Source organism: Podarcis bocagei (genome assembly GCF_964188305.1).
Source record: "Podarcis bocagei genome assembly, chromosome: 12".
NCBI classification, from domain to species: Eukaryota; Metazoa; Chordata; class Lepidosauria; order Squamata; family Lacertidae; genus Podarcis; species Podarcis bocagei.
The window spans coordinates 47369128-47387280 of NC_138137.1; the positions used below are offsets into that span (position 1 = coordinate 47369128).

The following is an 18153-nucleotide window of genomic DNA, read 5'->3' on the forward strand; positions in this document are numbered from 1 at the left end:
TCTCTGTTGGAGAACAATAAAGGCTTTCGGCAAATGGGTGCGCAAGGTGTGTTTTGAATCATTTTGGAATGAAACTGTACAGCCCCATCTTAATGGGAATACTTACACACAGTTGTTTTGTGAATAGGCAAACTGTGGACCCGTAGTATGAAAGTCGCATACAACATACTACATAAATTGGGCACGAAGCAAGAACCAATGGTGCGGCCAGGAGACAGGGTAAGTACCTCTGCTTTCATTGCAAGCCTTAATAGTATGTCACGTTTGACATCAAAGACACATAGAGGTGAAAGCTATGTATTTGAGTTGGGGTACATAGTGAATCTTCTAACCTTGGAGCAGATCAGTCAACTGTCCGTGTTTTAGTTCTGTGACACACGTCTAAACGATCGTGTCCTATTGCTCACTAACGGTTGGCTGGTTGCAGAAAATTTACCTCAGAAGTCTATTTATGGTCAGAAAAAAATTCCTTTCTCTCAAACAAACTACTCTGTGACACAAAGGCTTCCCTATATGAAGCGTGTTTATCATGCGGATGAAATTAATTTTGGTAATGGGGCTGTGCGTATTGGAGCCCCTGAAACAATGAGGGCCTTGTGAACTAAGGAATGCTGCTAGATAATTATTAAGAAACTAAGCAAAACTGGTTAAAGAAACAAAATCCTACTTGAAAGTAGGGAAAGTTGGCATAAGAGCATAGCTACTTTGCGGTGGGGGTGCCAGGTGATGCGTTTTGTAACTTTTAGGCCTGTCCTCATCATTTCTGTTCAACTCTACAATGACTGGGTGGGTCACAGTCCAGAGAAGGGGTACCTATTGTGGAATCCACTGGTTGCTACTGGATTCCACCTCCCATCAGCATAGGCTATGGTCAGGAAATGTGGGAGCTTTACCTCAGCAACATCTAGGAGTCTCCATGTTGGCTACTGAGTTCCAGAGCTTCTCTCATGAGTGTGAGGCACACACTTGCCTCAGTTAAAAAAAATAATATGGGGACAGTTTTCCATGTTTCCTTAATGCTGAGGGGAGGCATGTACTCTGCACACAACATGCTTCTTTAAAAATTCCTTTAGGACCATTTTTCTCCCCTCCCCCCTTTAGGATCTCCTTCATGGAAATCCTCTTCTTAATACATAATCTTTAGATTCCTTACATTTCCCTGCTTCAATGCAAAAGCAAACAAACGTGTCTGCATTATTAAATAAAATATCTGGGGTGGGGGGACATTTTGCACATTTGCCTTGATTTTGCATATTGTGATGTGAGGACACTTTTTGTATAATGTTGCCAGCTAGGCTCGTATGCTGCACTTACTTCCTTTTAGCAAAAGTCTCTGATATACCCATGCAATAAATATCCAGTCTCCCCCTGCCCAATAAAACAGTGAGGCGATCCTGAAAAACCAAGAGGCTCACTTTGAAGACAGTTGAACTCACAATATCCCTGCCTAAAGTCCATTTTTGCCTGTTTCTGCTAAATACTTGTAAGATTTGGTTTCCTTCAAGTGAGTTTTCACTGCCCCTGTATTGCCAACTTGATTTTCTTTTAATTTATACTCGCTGCTCATTTGCCTGTCATTGACTGACCTCAGCATCCAATATTTGCTTTCCATTTCCCCATGTGACACCACCTCTGCTGCTTGCTTCCTATCCCTTGCTGGTGTCTGTCACTCTTTTTGGTTTCCATCTCCTGTACACTCCTGAAGGCTTCTGTGCATGAACTGCCACCCACCCACCCACACCCCACATCAGTGCCAAAATTGGACCAGTCATCAGACACATTCGAAGCTGCTCCTATACGTGCGCGCACACACGGATGCAGACGATTCTCTTTTCCCATGCGTATCATCCTGATGGGAAAAACTACTTATGGCAATAAATGCAAAGTAAAAAAAAGACTGTAGGGAAAATACTACTGAGAGGTACTCTCTGCATTGGTTGCCTTTGAGGAGCTTGTAGTTCATGATGGTAGTGCCAATTGCTGGGTTTTTTAAGGAGTTCTGCAGATAGCTGCCCTGATCACATCAAGCCTACGGCAAAATATGAAAGCACGTCCTCCTGGGATCTCCAAAGTCTCACTTCCTGTGCATAAGAAGCCTTAAGTCTCTGTACAGCTGTTTCTTCAGCCCAAATTTGCACAAGAACACTCATTATTCCGTATAGAAAATTCTCTGTTACTGAAACTGCTTATTTTTTTTAAAAAGTCCCTGTTTCCTGTAGGTTGGGGCAAGCTGCCTTCTAAATAGGAAAAACAACAAAAACACCCGCATACATTCAAAGCAAGCGACTAACAGCAATATGCTAAATTTCTGTGCACACAGAGTCCCTGCCTCCCAGCTTGAGAGCATTTTTCTAAATGGCTCCATTCAACAAAGCTGGAACATTGGTGGTACTGCTAAGCTTTCGTTGATGGAAGTTGGGCAAGTGACTGGCATTGTGCAAAGAGAGCCCTCCCAAAATAGTGAAAGGAACAGTTTTAAGCTCTGAGGAGTTTCCTTAATCCCATTGGTTTTACCCTTCCCCCTGTAGTCTCTTGCAACTTCATCCCCAGTTATGGCATAGGTACAGGGATTTTTCTTCCTCTTCTTCTACCCTTTAAGCTACTTAACTTCAGAATGCTGCCCTTGTACTTGACAAGTGGGCTGGTGGGGGGCTGGGGAAGTTGGTTCGAGCCCTGCAGAAAATAAATTATTTCCTCATTTTTGTGTTCATAAGTAATCATAAAGAATTAAACTAAAGAGAACTGTGGGCAGATGTTGAATTTAAATCACTCTCTGCTTTGGCATTTAGCCAAGACGGGTCTACGGAATCTTTCGTCTTGATTTATGACAGTGTTTAAGTCTCTAAGCCATAGCAGTAGTGGGCTGAAGTAGCTCCCAGAGAGAGTAAGACAAGGGAAGCCATGAGGATGACAGCACAGCTAGGTTTCCCCCCGCTCTGTGCATTTCCTTTGATGAGGATTACCGGGCGTTACAGTGAAACTGGATTTTTATTATTATTATTTTTACTTCATTATATCCTGGGGACTAAGGGCAGGTTATAACATATATATACCAAAACATAAAAAGGTATCCAAAGTTCCCCTACTGATATAAATCTTGCTTTCGTTTTACGGAATTTCCAAAACTAAATTTCCCACGCATAGGCACCACCGCCCAGTTTGCATGATCTCTTGCTCCCTCACCTGCCTTTTTAAAGGCAATGATAATGGCGCCAAGTCAGGCCATGCAGACTCCTTTCCTGAAATGCGGCTTTTTGTGCGTGGCGAAGACGAGGAGGTGGACAGCTTCAACATGCAAAAACGTGTTAGTCCAGTGCATGCAGCTGAGCCTTGCGCACTAAGAGGAAGGCATTTGTGGAGGAGCTCAGACTTTGTCAAGGCTCTGTCTGAAGTCAATGCCTTAAATACCATGCTACCATTTTGAGAGCATCTCTTCACTATCCCTGGTCCCCAATGGAGACATCCAGAAAGGAGAGAGGGCAAAATTGTGAATGTAACTTGTAATTGGGAAAATGCTGGGGGTGGGGGTGGGGGTGCGTTCCTTTTGCATGAGCTTGATTAGAAATGTGATTTTCAACAAAGAAATAGCATCCTCTACGAGTCATTGTAGGCAGGCAGAGAGTTTATCGATTTGACCTTTGGCAAATGATCAAAATGAAAGCATAATGCAGGTATTAGTTGAAACCATGGTGGGTTTAAAAGTAAATGTTTTCCCCCTTTCATTATTTTTGGAAGAGGGTCTGTTGAAATGAGGGTGTGTGTGTATCTTCTGTCTCGAGTTATATTATTGACCTTGAATGAAACTGTTTGGAAGCGTACCATCAGAGCAGTTTACACCTTTAAAGTATAGCTTATGCACCTAAGCCAAAGATATCAAAGAAACGTTCTTGTTAGAAGAATTGGTTTGACTTTATGAAATCTCATCTCCTCTACCCTTCTCTCTTTGTGTTTTTGATATCGATCACTCTAGAGAGGCTTCCTCTCAAAAACTAAAACACCAAAGTGAAGTTGTGTGTCATACACATGAAATGTTTCTTGTGCATTATCTAAAGGTTGAAAAATGTGTTGGGAGTCTCTGTTTTAATTTCCTTCCCTCCTCTTTTGCAGGTAGCACTAGTATTTCCCAATAATGACCCTGCTGCTTTTATGGTAGCATTTTATGGCTGCCTGCTTGCAGAAGTTGTCCCTGTACCTATTGAAGTGCCACTTACCAGAAAGGTAAGAGAAACGGTTTCTTGTTGACTTTGTTACAATTGCTGTCAGAACAAATTGCCAAATGACATGCCCGTCTGAGTAGGTCATGCGTTTTGGGATAAAATGGAATCCTTATGTAACTTATTTTTTTATGAAAGGTCACCCTCCTAAACATGCTCCAGTTATTCTTTCTTAGCTCTGCTGGGTGTCTTCTAGATTTTACATTTTGATTTTGGGTTGGAAGTGGCTGCAGGCTGTTGTGTGCAACAGATAACAAGAGTAAAGTGAGCATTGAAGACTTCCTTGGAGACACACAGATAGGAAAGGCAGCTGTGTTGACCCAAAAGAAAAAGTCTATAGTAGAGCCATAGGCTTATGATACCAAAATGTCCATATAACAAGCAAGCTTTCAGGTTGTCCAGTACGCTTCATCAGGCTGGCTGTTATGTGTGGACAGGGAGCAGCAGGAACTAGGTTGGTGTTAAAGCCATAAAATCTGCTGTGACAATGGGAGATGAAGCAGACTTACTAGATTAGGGTATTCTAGGGATGCTGGTATGAAGAAATCTACAATGACCGGTTGCCCCATTTTTGAAAATACAAAATCCATCATAACTAGGAATTTGCTAGATTTCCTATACCAAATCCCCAATTTTGCTTAAAAGTCAGGCTGCTAGAGAGTTCTGGAGAGCTTCGCAGCTTGCTCACTATTTTTTGACCTGCTGTTTGGCAAATTAAAGTATTTCCCTACTGTCGGTTTTGGGGATTTCAACTGCAGAGAGTCTTCTTTCACTTTCGCAGTGCCCAGCATTCCACACCAGGACTGAATTTCCAAAATAATAAGGTGGTTTCTATGCACAGAAATAAAGGCTCCAGTTGCACATAGAATCATGAAAACAGGCTAAGAATCCTCTGCACGAAAGCTAAATTAGTTGAAATCCTGTTGGAGATGGATGATCTTAAACTAATGGCTGCAAAGTTCTATACTAATCCAAATGGAGCTAAGTTTACACTTGGGCTGAGAAGCTTTCAGCCTCTGCTCATACTATAGAGCCAGTGGCGTAGCGTGGGTTGTCAGCACCCGGGGCAAGGCAAGTAATTTGCGCCGCCTAACCCGTGGATTTGTGCCCCCTAACCCTAACCCCCAGATGTTGCGCCCGGTGTGGCCGGCCCCCCCTGCACCCCCCACGCTACGCCACTGTATAGAGCTAAGAATCCAAAAGCCTGATTATTTTTATTGTAAATTCAGAGATGTCTAAGCAATAGTTACAAGCTCCACTTGGGTTTCATATGAAAAATTAAGATTGTTGGGGTCTTGGACAGCACTCAAGCAATCATTGGAATCCTGCTAATGGCACTTCATAGGACTGGGGACTTGACAGAGTTAACTCAAATGGCATTAAAATAGTGCTGACAGGTCTAAGTGTTTGTTCAGTCTTTCATGGTTGTAGGTTGATGGACTCAGATCTCATTATTGGCTTTGAGCAAGTGGTGCAAATGATGCTTTTGGGCAAAAAACATTTTCCAGTGTATTCATTCTTAGGAGGTATTGGATTAGGCACCTGTGGCTATAGAGCATAACATCAAAACTCTTAGGTGGTGGAGAAAACTGCTTAACTCTTTCTTTGCCTCAATCTCCTCTTACAATGGAAACTGTGCTCAACATGGCAGAGCAGGAGAAGGCATTATAGCCCAAGATAAGTAAAGAGGTCGAATGAGCCCCTAGCTGTTCTAAATAAATTCAAGTCTTCAGGGCTGGGATAATTATATTCATGAATACTGAAGAAACTTGTGGATGTGTTCACCAAACTACTGTCCATATTAGTTTTTGATACTTCTCAAAGAACAGGTTAATTGCTGCAAGACTAGACATGGCTAAATGTTGTCCCCATCTGAAACAGCGGGGGCCAGGCAGCTGCTGACTGTTGAGGCCAATGCTCAAAAAGATTTGGTGACAAATCAAAAAGCAGCCAGTCTAAATAAATTTAGGGGGGGAAACCATCTAATTACAGAGAGCCCGCCTGGGTCTCTTAAGAACAAAGCTTGCCAGACTAACCTTATCTCTAGTTACTAGCCTGGTAGAGGTATGCTGTGGGTGTAGCATTTCAGTAAAACGTTCAACAAGGGTCCCCCACAATATTATTGTTGGCAGGCTAGTAAAAATGTCAACTGGCTGATGCTACTGATAGGTGGATTTGTAATTGGTTGATGGACAATTCCAGAAGAGTGCTCATCGGTGACTTTTTGTCACACTTCAGAGAAGTGGAAAACGGAAAAGTGCATTGTTCTCTCGTGAGCCTGGTCTTACTTAATACGTATTTTTTAATGAATAACTTGGATGAAGGAGTGGAGGGGATGCTCATCAAATTTACAGGTGGCACCAAACTGGGTGGTGTAGCTAATACATCAGAAGACAGAGCCAGTATCCAAGATGATGTTGACAGGATGGAGAACTGGATCAAAAATAACCAAATGAGTTGAATAACTTAGGTAGGGAGAATCAGATGCACAAATGCAAGATGTGTGATGCACGGCTTGACAGCAGTATGTGCCAAAAAAAGAGAGATCAAGGCATTTTAGTTGACTTTGAGCTAAACATGAGTCAGGAGTGTGATACAGAGGCTAAGAAGGGTAATGTAATTCTCTAGGTTGCTTCCACATAAATATAGCATCCCGATGGCAAGAACCATTGGTCTTATTGTATTCTGCTTTGGCCAGACTTTGCCTAGAGAACTGACCCTGTTCTTGGCAGAAGTTATTGAAAAAATAAAAGGTGTCCCAATGGCAAGGGTTCTGGAGACCAAGTCCTATGAGGAAAGGTTAATGGAGTTGGGTATGTTCAGCCTGGAGAAGAGACTGACTGCTAAGAATGAAAGCCCCATTCAGAAATTTGAAGGACCGTCACATAGCAAATGGAGCATGCTGTCCAACTATTCCCACTTCACTCCTGACATAAGCAGGATAAACAGACCTGGAAGCCTTAATTTCCCATTACTTCCAAACCTATGGTCTGTTGCTCTCTAATAAGCTGCACTTATTAGCCAGCCCTAAGCCATGGTTCATTTTTGGCTTACAAATTGCAAATTGTTAAGGAGCAACGAGAAATGATCCTGGATTCAGCCATACCAGGAAGCCATTGCTCCCTGTTTTGTTAATCCTGCTTACACCAAGGGAGAATCAAAGCACGAATGATGGGACAATGTGCACCAGCACTTTCCTAGTTCCTTGTTAACTGTGCTAGGCCAGGATTTTGGGCTTAATCTTAATGTGTGAACACATCCATTGATTCATATTGCATTATATCAGCACTATTTTAATATCCGGGTTCTTTCCTTGTTTTTCTTATGTTGCAATTTATACTGACTAATGCTGAATTGTGAGGCCTACAGTGCTAAAAAAATGAGTGTTTCAGAGTGAAGTTCTAGTTTCCTGTGCGTTGATGTGTGGGGTGAGAGGCAACCTGATGATTATGTGGCCCTGTAGGAAATTTCCCATGAACACATGTACAGAGTTGGAGTGGGGTTGATGAAACTTAACTGGGTCAGAATAACTTGCTTTTGCTGGGGTGAAGAGAGTCCTCCAATGGGCTCACGTGTTTTTTAAGGTACAGATGGACTCTTCTGACTCATGCTGGTCTTTTCACATGCATGTTTACGGTTGCTAGATTCATCATAGCTTTGGGATCAGGGTCTTAGAGTATTACGCAGAAGGAGAATTTCTACAAGGATGTTTCTCTAGGCACTTCTGCAAAATGACAGGTGAAACAGCACTTTCCAGACTTTCGTCTCTTCTCTTCCTTCCCCCTCCCCCCTCCAATATAATATGCATGTCCTCTGTTCTGTATTTGAGATCTGGCCCCCCAAGATTGTAATTGGGTTCTCCTTTGTGGAAAACTGAAAAGGCAGCTAAACAAAAAAGTGCCAGAATCATTCTGTGTCTTATTCTAACCTGGTCTGTTGAAATTTTGCAAAAAGTAACTGGAAGACTTTAGACAGTTGGCTTAAACCTTGCCAAGACTGCTTTGGAAACGGATATCGCTCTGTCACAAAAAATAATGAAAAATGGAACTTGAGGTAATTGTGTATTTTGATATAGGAAAATACAAAAGCAACTACCTTAGACTCTGGTTTTGACAATGAATTGAAGTTTTTAGTTGTAGTAATCTGTGTGACTGGTTATTGCCTGAACTTGTTTATATACAGCAGGAGCTGGTGAAAATTGCACTTCACCCCAGGAAAAAGGTCCTGTTGTTAGTCAATTGCAAATTTCTCTCTGACTTTGATTGGAGGCTTATCATACCCAAAGACTCAGCTACTCTATTGTTCTTTTCAATTATTGGATCTCTCTGTAGCATTGTTTCAGCAAATGGAGCCTTGCACATTTTGGAGGTTGCACATAAAATATAGAGTTGCAAATAAAACAAATATGGCAGGCAGGCTCTGCGTGGATGGTGGAGTGATGCAACAGTGTAGTGGCAGAAGGCATTAGGTAGGCAGGTAGATAGACAGCATGACTTGAAGTGAGTGAAATGTGTGGAAAATCTCACGTGGGCTTGACCAATGTGAACTCTGTTTACCGTATTTTTTGCTCTATAAGACTCACTTTTTCCCTCCTAAAAAGTAAGGGGAAATGTGTGTGCGTCTTATGGAGCGAATGCAGGCTGCACAGCTATCCCAGAAGCCAGAACAGCAAGAGGGATTGTTGTTTCCACTGTGCAGTGATCCCTCTTGCTGTTCTGGCTTCTGAGATTCAGAATATTTTTTTCCTTGTTTTCCTCCTCCAAAAACTAGGTGGGTCTTGTGGTCTGGTGCGTCTTATAGAGCGAAAAATACGGTAATTCTTCTCTTGTGCCTTTAGGGATTAATTGTGCTTGAAGGAAAGGTTTGCACAATGTGGTGATTTTGTTGTGTTGGGTAGCAGGAAAATAGGCAAGAACGAAGCAAGGCTTTTAAAGAAACAACTCTCCTTTAATGCTACGTACTATGTCTCAGATAGCTTGCACTGATGAGCCACTAAAGCAAGAATGCTACAGGAGCTCAAGAGGTTCAACAAACACTATGTCCCTTTGGCATACATAACAGGTTTCATGCCACTTGTATGGAACTCCTCTTCCAAAAACGGTGTCTGCATACTAATGAGACGCCTTCCCTATGCACAAACACCCGAGGTGGGGAATGTGGCCAAGTGTATGAGCTGTAGCTCACATGGTTGGCAAAAGCCAATTTCAGCTTTTCTTCCCTGTTTCCCAATGCCTTTGCCACATCTTTCTTTATCTCGGGCTGTGTACACATTGCCATTTACTCCGGCTCCAGTTTCTGCTGCTTGTATTTTAATCTGGAGTACACATGATGTTAGCCACAATCCATATGTACCCTGTAATTTCTTGAGAAATGTTCGTTTTTGATGCGTTTCCCCCCTCAAATCAGTTGCCATCTAATTTGAAAACACAAGCCGTGGTTAAGCTGAGGCTAGTACAGTTCCAGCTGCCACTGTGCATGAACAAATAACAGCATATGCGCAGATGGCAGCTTCCTTGAACAGGAGCTTAGGGTAGTGTGGAGGGTGTAAAATCCAGGGAAACAAATCAGATAATCAGGTGAAGACACTCCCGTGCTCTTTCTGGTGTGTATGGCAAGTGCAAATGCTACTTGAAACACAGTAATTTAGTCTTTGGCTCCTGTAGTCCTCTTGACTTAGGCTTTCTGCTTCCCTCCTTGTATCTGCTTGCTTCCTCATCTTCTCATAGTTCTCCAGATGTCCCTACAAGATCACCTTCTTTTCCCTGGGCCTCTGCTTTGTCCTTACCTCCTTTCCTACGCTACCCGTTTTGCCTTAATACATTTCCTGTTGAATTTCTTGGCATAGTCGGAGTCTGGTCCACAGTGTTTTTACAATGGATGAATTTTACTTGTTCTTTGGTTTTGCCAGGAAACCAGTTCCTTTTAGGAGAGGGGTAGGGAGATGTGGCTAGACTTCCAACTCCCATCAGACCCAGCCAGTAGGCCCAGTGGTTAGGGATGAGAGGAGTCTGCAGTCCAACAATACCTGGAGACCCACATGTCCCGTCCCCCATTACTTTAGAATAATAGAAAATGTCTTAGGCCCCACTACATGTGAGTGAGTTAAACCGAGGTCACAGACTATTCAGTTGCTTTGAAATCTGTTAATTCAGCTGATTCATTAGTATGTTTGCTGGTATGCTCTGTGTGTTGGCACAAAGGCACACAAGCCATCTTACGGTTTTCTTCGGTGTGTTGCTCATTTTCTGATGGAAAAGGATCCAACGAAGCCCCAAGAGCTCCTGAGCAGAATTTATGAAAAACCCGAGTCACACGAACATGACACAAATATATATATTTTAGATGATAAACCTACATAGTATGTGGGGCTCTCCTTTTCCTTCATCTTCTCCTTCTATATAGGGATACTTGTGTCTGTGTAGTGTCAACCTGTATTTTTCATCTGTAATCCCAAGTCTTCTGAAGATGAGGTACAACAAATCTTCTTACTGGTTTGTATTCGCTAGAGTTGCTCTTCTTCTCTTTCTCTGTTTTCTCTCCCTCCCTGAGTCTGGTAGGCACTGCAAATTCACAGCATTTCTTGACTTTCAGGAAAGTCAATGACAAATGACTCTAGTGTAGTTGGCTAGTGGTTGGCATAAACTCCTGTGTATGTCCGGGACCTTCCATGAGCTTCCATGGGCTCTGTTGACAAAAGTGATAGAGAAGACATGACTGTGGGAAAAGTCACTTTGCCTTTTTGGTTGTTAAACCCGGCTATGGACAGAGTGGCTATTGGAGCGTGTGGATATCTGCGCTGAAAGGTCTTCAGCGCAAATAACACCATTAAACTCTGGTGGTAGTTACTGTTCCAAATGAGCCTTAATGGAGATTTGTATCTGTAGCATCTGTTGAGAGCCCGTGTATGCTAGATTGCCCAAAGTGGATATTGTGGGTCATGTGCAAATGGAAACAATTCCATTTGGGCCCCACACTGAGCTTTGTGCCCAAGTGGCAGATTGACCGAAAGGCCCAAGTGATTAAAGCTGGGTTTAACAGTAGCTAGATCGCTGCTTTGAAACGGACTTCGGGCAATTGGTATGAACCTAAAATCATATATTTTAACTTGCCTTGGAATAAGTCAGGAAACGAATCATAGTAGGTTTGTGAGAACATGTCAGTCTTGGACCATTATTAATCGAAATTTGAGTGCCTAATCTGGGTCTTAATAACCACTGATGTGGCTTGTAGATGATGACACTGGCAACTAGGTTTAATTACATTGAAGGAGAAAAGAACTACATTTTCTGGAAATAACGAAAGGGGGGAAGTTAGTGGTAGGCTGAAAGCATCGATCACAGGATAATACAGGATTCATTTTCAGCATATCTGCATAATTTATTAATATATGTATATATGCTACATATTAGCGTATTGATATATTATTAATATTAATATATGCCTTTGTTAACAGCTTTTAAACTTTTGTAAATTTGCCAGGGCCTGGCTAGTTCAGATATTCCTTGGGCTAATGATAGCACAGCATGCAGAGAGTTATTCCCCAAAATGGCATGATTTCATCCTCTTGTCTCTTTCTATTTATCTTAACAAGGGGACTCCTCCTTCTGTCTGGATTTTCATAGAAGCCAAACCAAATGAGAGCTCATTTCTGAAGACTTTTCTTGCAAAAGTATGTCTTTAACTTTGCCAAGCTGGAAATAAATCTCTTAATAATTATTGTAACAAACAGAAAATGCGAATAAATAAAATTGACAACTTGTTGGATGTCTGAACTTTGAAAAGGTTATACAAATCTATTATATACCAGTTTCTCATCCACCATGCCATTCAAAAAATCAGCATACGCAAACCCATCTTTGTAACGAAACATTTTCTCAAACCTGGGTATGAAAATACTGGTGCTAAGCTTTGGGGCGTGATGCATGTCATTACCTTGGTTTGATTGCTTTTTTTATTCGGCGTAACGATACATTAAAAAACAAAAAGACGCTTGAATTGGACCTATTGTGGAAAACACAGATCTATGTCTAAAAGCTTTACTTTTTACGTACGACTTTTCTCAATAGCCTCAAAGTTTCCCCTTTTGTCTTGTTTGCTTCAGTTCCCCAATGCATAATTTCTTTGTTTTGTTTTCGAGAACATCATGATATTTAGTTCGCACTGCAAAATTCTCTATTCTGTTTTCAATTCTTTCTCTGCCTAGAGAACTATTGCTTTTTAATATATATTTATATATATATGGTGTTTGGTTGTTGGCTGGTACGACTTCAACAGATGCATGGGTATATCCAGGAACTTCATGTGCACATTTTGGGTTGCTTTTACTATGTTGACTGCCTGCGCGCATTGAAACACGGAAGCCTTGATAGAACTGAGGGAGCACTAGTTTGTAACCATTCTAACTATCCTTTGGTACTAGTTTCCCCCCCAAGATATAATCGGTGTATGATCAAAGGCAGAAGAGGTGGGGAGAAAAGGTGAAGCATGCAGTGGCTGTTAGGTTTATTTTTTACTTGGGGTTATGTAAACTCCAATTCCACCCCCATCCAACTCCCAAAAAAATCCATTGTGGAAATTGTGCCTGGTGTGAATTACGTACATAAAAGCTGAAGAAGGCCAAGGGTCCCTCTATTCTAGCCATCTGGTTCCAGCAATGACCAGCTAGGTTCCTCTGAAAAACCCCACAAGCAGAGCACGAAGGCAACAACCCTCCACTATTGTTTATTCCCAGCATCTCTGTACACAGACGTTTTGCGGCTGATAGGCATTTCCACCATGAATTTTTTCTCACCCCTCCCCTCTTATTTTAAAGACATCGTGGCCAGCGGCCATCGCCACATCCTCCGGCAGCGAATGTCATGTATTGTGCTTTCGCTTGCCTGATTCGAACTTGCTGCTGGATCAGTTTTGATTTGGGTGGTCCCAAGTTCTCACAATATGGGAGACGGAGGAAAATCTGCCTTACCTGCTAAGTAGACAGGAAAGCGACCTTGCTAGTAATACCTGTGCATGATTATGCTGCCTGAACCAGGTTGTGCCTTTCCCCTTCCCTGCCACAAGCTTCTGCAGGGTTCACAAAAAACTGTCCCGAAGCCTTAGCCCTAAGTGCTAGAAATGTTGTGGTCCTCCAGATTTGTTTCTTGAAGTAAGGTGAGATTTCTCGGGATGGGGCATCCTTGGCCCTTGTCGTAGAAATGCAGATGCGCGGAACGCAAAGAGGCCTTCTCAGACTGTTGCTGTAGATGTCTTTTCAAAAGCGTTTGGTTGGCTAGGTAAAGCAAATGCCTTTTGCATAAATGTGTTCTGAAACAGCCTTTTCCATTACTGCCCTTGCAGCGATTTACTTCCGTGGTTTCTTTCTCGCTTTGTCTTCAACCAGGACGCAGGAAGCCAGCAGATAGGCTTCTTGCTCGGAAGCTGTGGTGTGACGGTGGCCTTGACTAGCGATGCATGCCACAAAGGACTGCCTAAGAGCCCTACAGGGGAAATACCACAATTTAAAGGTAGGCTCGCTCTTGCTAAGTCACAGTACTGTACGCCTGATTGCATGTACACCGCATAGTAAAGAAGAGGAAGTGTATAGAGCTGCATTGATTTTCAGGCACCAGACAGAATAAAAGGCCTAGATGGTGTTTCTTCTCCCATCAGCTCCAACTATCCTGGCTAATGGGCAGGAATGTCCAACAACATCTGGGGGGCCACAGATTCCCCATCCCTGTGCTAGATGAGCTAGCTTTCATACCACATGTTTTGATATGGCATAAGGATGCTTCGTTTTAACCATTTTTATTAAGTACCATTATTATTATTTTTTAAAACCCATTATGGTCAATGAATGCTTTTAAAAATAAAATAAAAGCAACACTTTGTGTTTACTTCTAAGGCTGGCCAAAGCTGCTATGGTTTGTCACAGAATCGAAACACCTATCGAAACCTCCTCGAGACTGGTTCCCACATATCAAAGATGCAAACAATGACACAGCTTACATTGAGGTGAGTCCAGGTCTTTGGAGAGCTACTAAAAGTCAGTGCAGACAAGATGGGCCTACATGTTATAAATCGCCTTCCTGTATTCCTAGAATTTCAGATTGAAGAGCTCCAGGGATCTGGTGTGATCAATTAAACACTCAGACTCATTCCTGCCATTACAGCCAGTTCAAACCTGAGAATGTATTGTTATGAGGAAGGTTTTTGTAATGGCTTTGTCTGGCTCTTTAGGGAGTGGGGATAATGGAGGGCTGGAGACTTGTAGAGAATTTGCAGGATATGTGAATGAAGAAACAGGTAGCTGGCAGAGGAAGTTTGAAATCTTGGTGGCTGAATACTGGTTGTTTAATCATTTTTAACTGGGGGTGGGGCATGTCATTTGTTTGCTGAGTTAGTGTTGCAGGGCCAATGACGTGCTCCTGCATTGAGTGAACAGGGTGGGAACAGAGGCTCTGGCAAAGCTTCACCTTTTCATTATACACATCAGCCATCCATTCCCCCAAGCAAATAGCAGAAAGCAGTTGCAATTCACAGGAGAGCCCTTTTCGTTGTCTCATTCAACAGGCACATCCCTCCCCAATGTATCTTTGCTAGCATGATGAAAATGGCAGACGCGCATAATCCACGGAGGCCCTTAGGATTTCGGTCTTGTAGTCTGGATGGAGCCATCCTCCAGGCTGCTTTCAGATGACCGTCCCTTTAGGTCCTTGAGTTTTTGTGGTTCCCTGAATCTTGATGAGAAAAAATTTCTCTTGCAGTACAAAACATGCAAAGATGGAAGTGTTCTCGGGGTTACTGTGACGAGAATCGCACTTCTGACCCATTGCCAAGCTCTTACACAGGCATGTGGATACACAGAAGGTATTTCAGCATTGTCTCTTAATTCCTGAAACATTTTTTTTTCATGGTTCTGTGAAACTGGCATAATAGTTCTTGAAGATGATAATGACAAAGCCCCACTCTCCTCTGCCCTAGCAGTGATTGGATTGGCTCAGACTAAGCCATTGTCCCCCCACCAATCATGGGAGAAATAATGCATTCTATTTCTTGGTCAATCTGATTTGAGTTCCAAGATCTTCCGCCATTGCAGTAGCCCTTGAGGAAGCCATATTTCCTAGGGGCTACATAGGGCTGGGGGGGGGAGAGCTCTACCTCCCACTTGTTGACATTATAACAGCAACACCATCCAGGTAAGCAGGTGGAAGGGAAAGGGATTTGGAAGGTGATGAGTGAGAGAGAGAGAGAGCGCTTGGGGTTGGCTAGCTGGGAGAACTGATGGAGTGGGGATACCATTTCTGCTTTAGATTAAAATCCCAGTTGGAGAAGAATTCCATGGGTTGTGGTGTTTGTCTCGCATTAAGGTGAGCATCACTAGCCTCTTGAAATTTGTATTTCCCAGTTCCAAAAGGCAAGTCTTGGTGGCATCTCGGTTGTCTTTATTTTTTAATATGCTGTTCTTACTGCTTTGTTTTCAACATCGTCCCACTCCCCAACCTTTTAGAATATGGCTTGTTTTGAAGTGAACCATTGGTTATGACATGCAATGCAAATGAAAACATGAGTGGGAGGGGAAAGAAGAAATGGTCTGGCCAAGAGCAATCAGTCAGTAACGATTTATCTCAAATGGTTCTGCAGCTCATCTGGTGGCAATTTTTTTAGCATCAACATTTTATTACAATCACTTCTTAAAGCGGGCTGTTTTTTTGTTTTGTTTTTTTGCAGACTGTGCTACACACTCAGTAACTAACCTTGTTTTGTTGTTGTTGTTTTGGTCACGCAGCCGAAACCATTGTGAACGTATTAGATTTCAAGAAAGATGTAGGATTATGGCATGGGATTCTTACGGTAAGATAACTGCTCATTAAAGTAATGGTTTAAAAATGAGAATGGAGTGTTTTACATTTCCATAGGAAGTCGGAGCATTCTCTGGATGTTTACCTTCTGATGCTAGATGGACTTTTGAAACATTAGGAAACTTGGTAGGTGCAGAAATCATTGTTGGCGAGATGAGTGAACCAAAGACCTTCTGAATCCACAACTCTCTCCAGTGGTGGACAGCCTGGGAAGTTCCATCTCTTCTTGTTCTTCACATGTGGTCTTTGAAGATGTACTGTCTCTGAACGTGAAGGTTCTAAAGGGAAAAAGAACAGAACTTTCTTTGACTCACCCTTGAGCCTAGAATACTTACAAAGCCAGCTGGAGGTTTTATATTTGTATTCATAAGAGAAGGAGACAAGAGAGAGGCCAGAAGAACGATTGAAGTAATAACAGCAGACAGTAATTCAGTTCCATAAGTATTATTTTTGGGGTTGGGCTCTGGTGAACCTTCATCTAAGAATCAAAAGCGAAAAACTCTGGCAGGTCTGTTCAATGCAATGCAGCAAATATTTTGATTTCCAGCTCCACCCTTGGTTGACTTCCAGCTGTGGGGTGCTCCATGCTGAGGAAGGTGTGTGTGAATGAGAACTATTCCTTCCTTAGATGTGGAACCCCAATAATTGGAAGCGTGATGAGAGTTGCTTTCAAACAAGGCAGAATGCATGATATTATAGCTGGTTGCGCTTCTGAAGGGAACAAAATTAGAAATGACAAAGAAGGGGATTTCCTAATAGGGCAGAGATGGCCACCTGCTGTCCAGGTCCTCTGAGCACTTGTCTCTAGAGGTCTCAAGGCTCTTCCTGTGTAGCCACTGAAGTTAATGCATATTTCTTGTGTATGATCATAGGAGCAAGGGCTTGATTCAGGACATTTGCTTTTTCTACAAGGTCATCATAGAACTTCGTTGTAAAATAAAATGTTCATATGAGCAGAATGTTGATAACCAAAGTGTTGATAGTCAAAGTGTTGGTGCTGACCTTTAAAGCCCTAAACGGCCTCAGCCCAGTATACCTGAAAGAGCGTCTCCACCCCGATCGTTCAGCCCAGACACTGAGGTCCTCCTCCGAGGGTGTTCTGCTGGTTCACTCACTGCGAGAAGCGAGGTTACAGGGAACCAGGCAGAGGGTCTTCTAGGTAGTGGCGCCCTCCCTGTGGAACACCCTTCCTTCAGATGTCAAGGAAATAAACAACTATCTGACTCTTAGAAGACATCTGAAGGCAGCCCTTTATCAGGAAGTTTTTAATGTTTGATGTTTTAGAGTGGCTGGGGAAACTCAGCCAGATGGGCGGGGTATAACTAATAAAATTATCATCATCATCATCATCATCATGTTGATATTATAAAATATTAAACATAGTTGAGATTTTTTTTATTGGTTTGTTTTGGTTTTCAAAACACCAAAAAGACAAGATTACAAACTGCACGTCCTGCAGACTTTGGTTTTCTGCTCAGTTTGAAAAATCCCAATGATTTAATATGCCTGGGCTAATGGTAATATAATTGGCTCTGCTGCTCAATTAAAAGAAAGGATCAAGAAAGTGAAGGAATGACTTTAATGTTAAATAGTTTACAGATAGTAATGTTGAACTATTATGATTCTAATTCAGTGCCTTTCAAACTTGGGTGTCCAGTTGTTGTTGCACTACAACTCCCATCATCCTTACCTAGACAGATCAGGAACGTGGGAATTGTAGTCCAACAACAGCTGGACACCCAAGTTTCAGAAACACTGTTTTATTTCTTGAGAGTCTGTGTAACCAAAGTAGTGAGCAAAGTTTTTTTTTTTTAATGGTTTCAGAAGTTGTGCTATATCTGAAGACATTTGTGATAGCCGAAGCGTTATGCTAAGAATTTACTAACATTGTTGCAGTTCTCCAGCCAGATTTATCTTATTTCTGGGGTTAATATCTATATTTTTAATTTTCTACGGAGTCATTTATTTTTATACATATTGGCTGATTTCCAGCCCAGTCATATAGCGGGACAGTCTCTCTCCACCCCACCCACCCAGGCAATGAAACATGTTAGCTTATTTTAAACAGTTTTCTTTGCATTCCTATTTTAAGCCTCTCA

General features: G+C 42.2%; 1 protein-coding gene across 6 annotated transcripts in view; it reads left to right on the forward strand.

Annotated features, from left to right (window-relative positions):
* Positions 1-18153, forward strand: part of DIP2C (disco interacting protein 2 homolog C) — a 297916-nt gene that overhangs the window by 219314 nt on the left and 60449 nt on the right. For 3 of the 6 annotated variants that reach the window (XM_081163465.1, XM_081163469.1, XM_081163466.1), the window contains 7 exons: positions 128-219; positions 4108-4218; positions 11806-11883; positions 13594-13717; positions 14098-14207; positions 14960-15062; positions 15982-16046. In XM_081163465.1, coding sequence (XP_081019591.1) covers positions 128-219; positions 4108-4218; positions 11806-11883; positions 13594-13717; positions 14098-14207; positions 14960-15062; positions 15982-16046 — 683 coding nt within the window. The remainder of the gene's footprint in view (positions 1-127; positions 220-4107; positions 4219-11805; positions 11884-13593; positions 13718-14097; positions 14208-14959; positions 15063-15981; positions 16047-18153) is intronic. The other 3 variants (XM_081163467.1, XM_081163468.1, XM_081163470.1) reach the window with 1 other exon arrangement.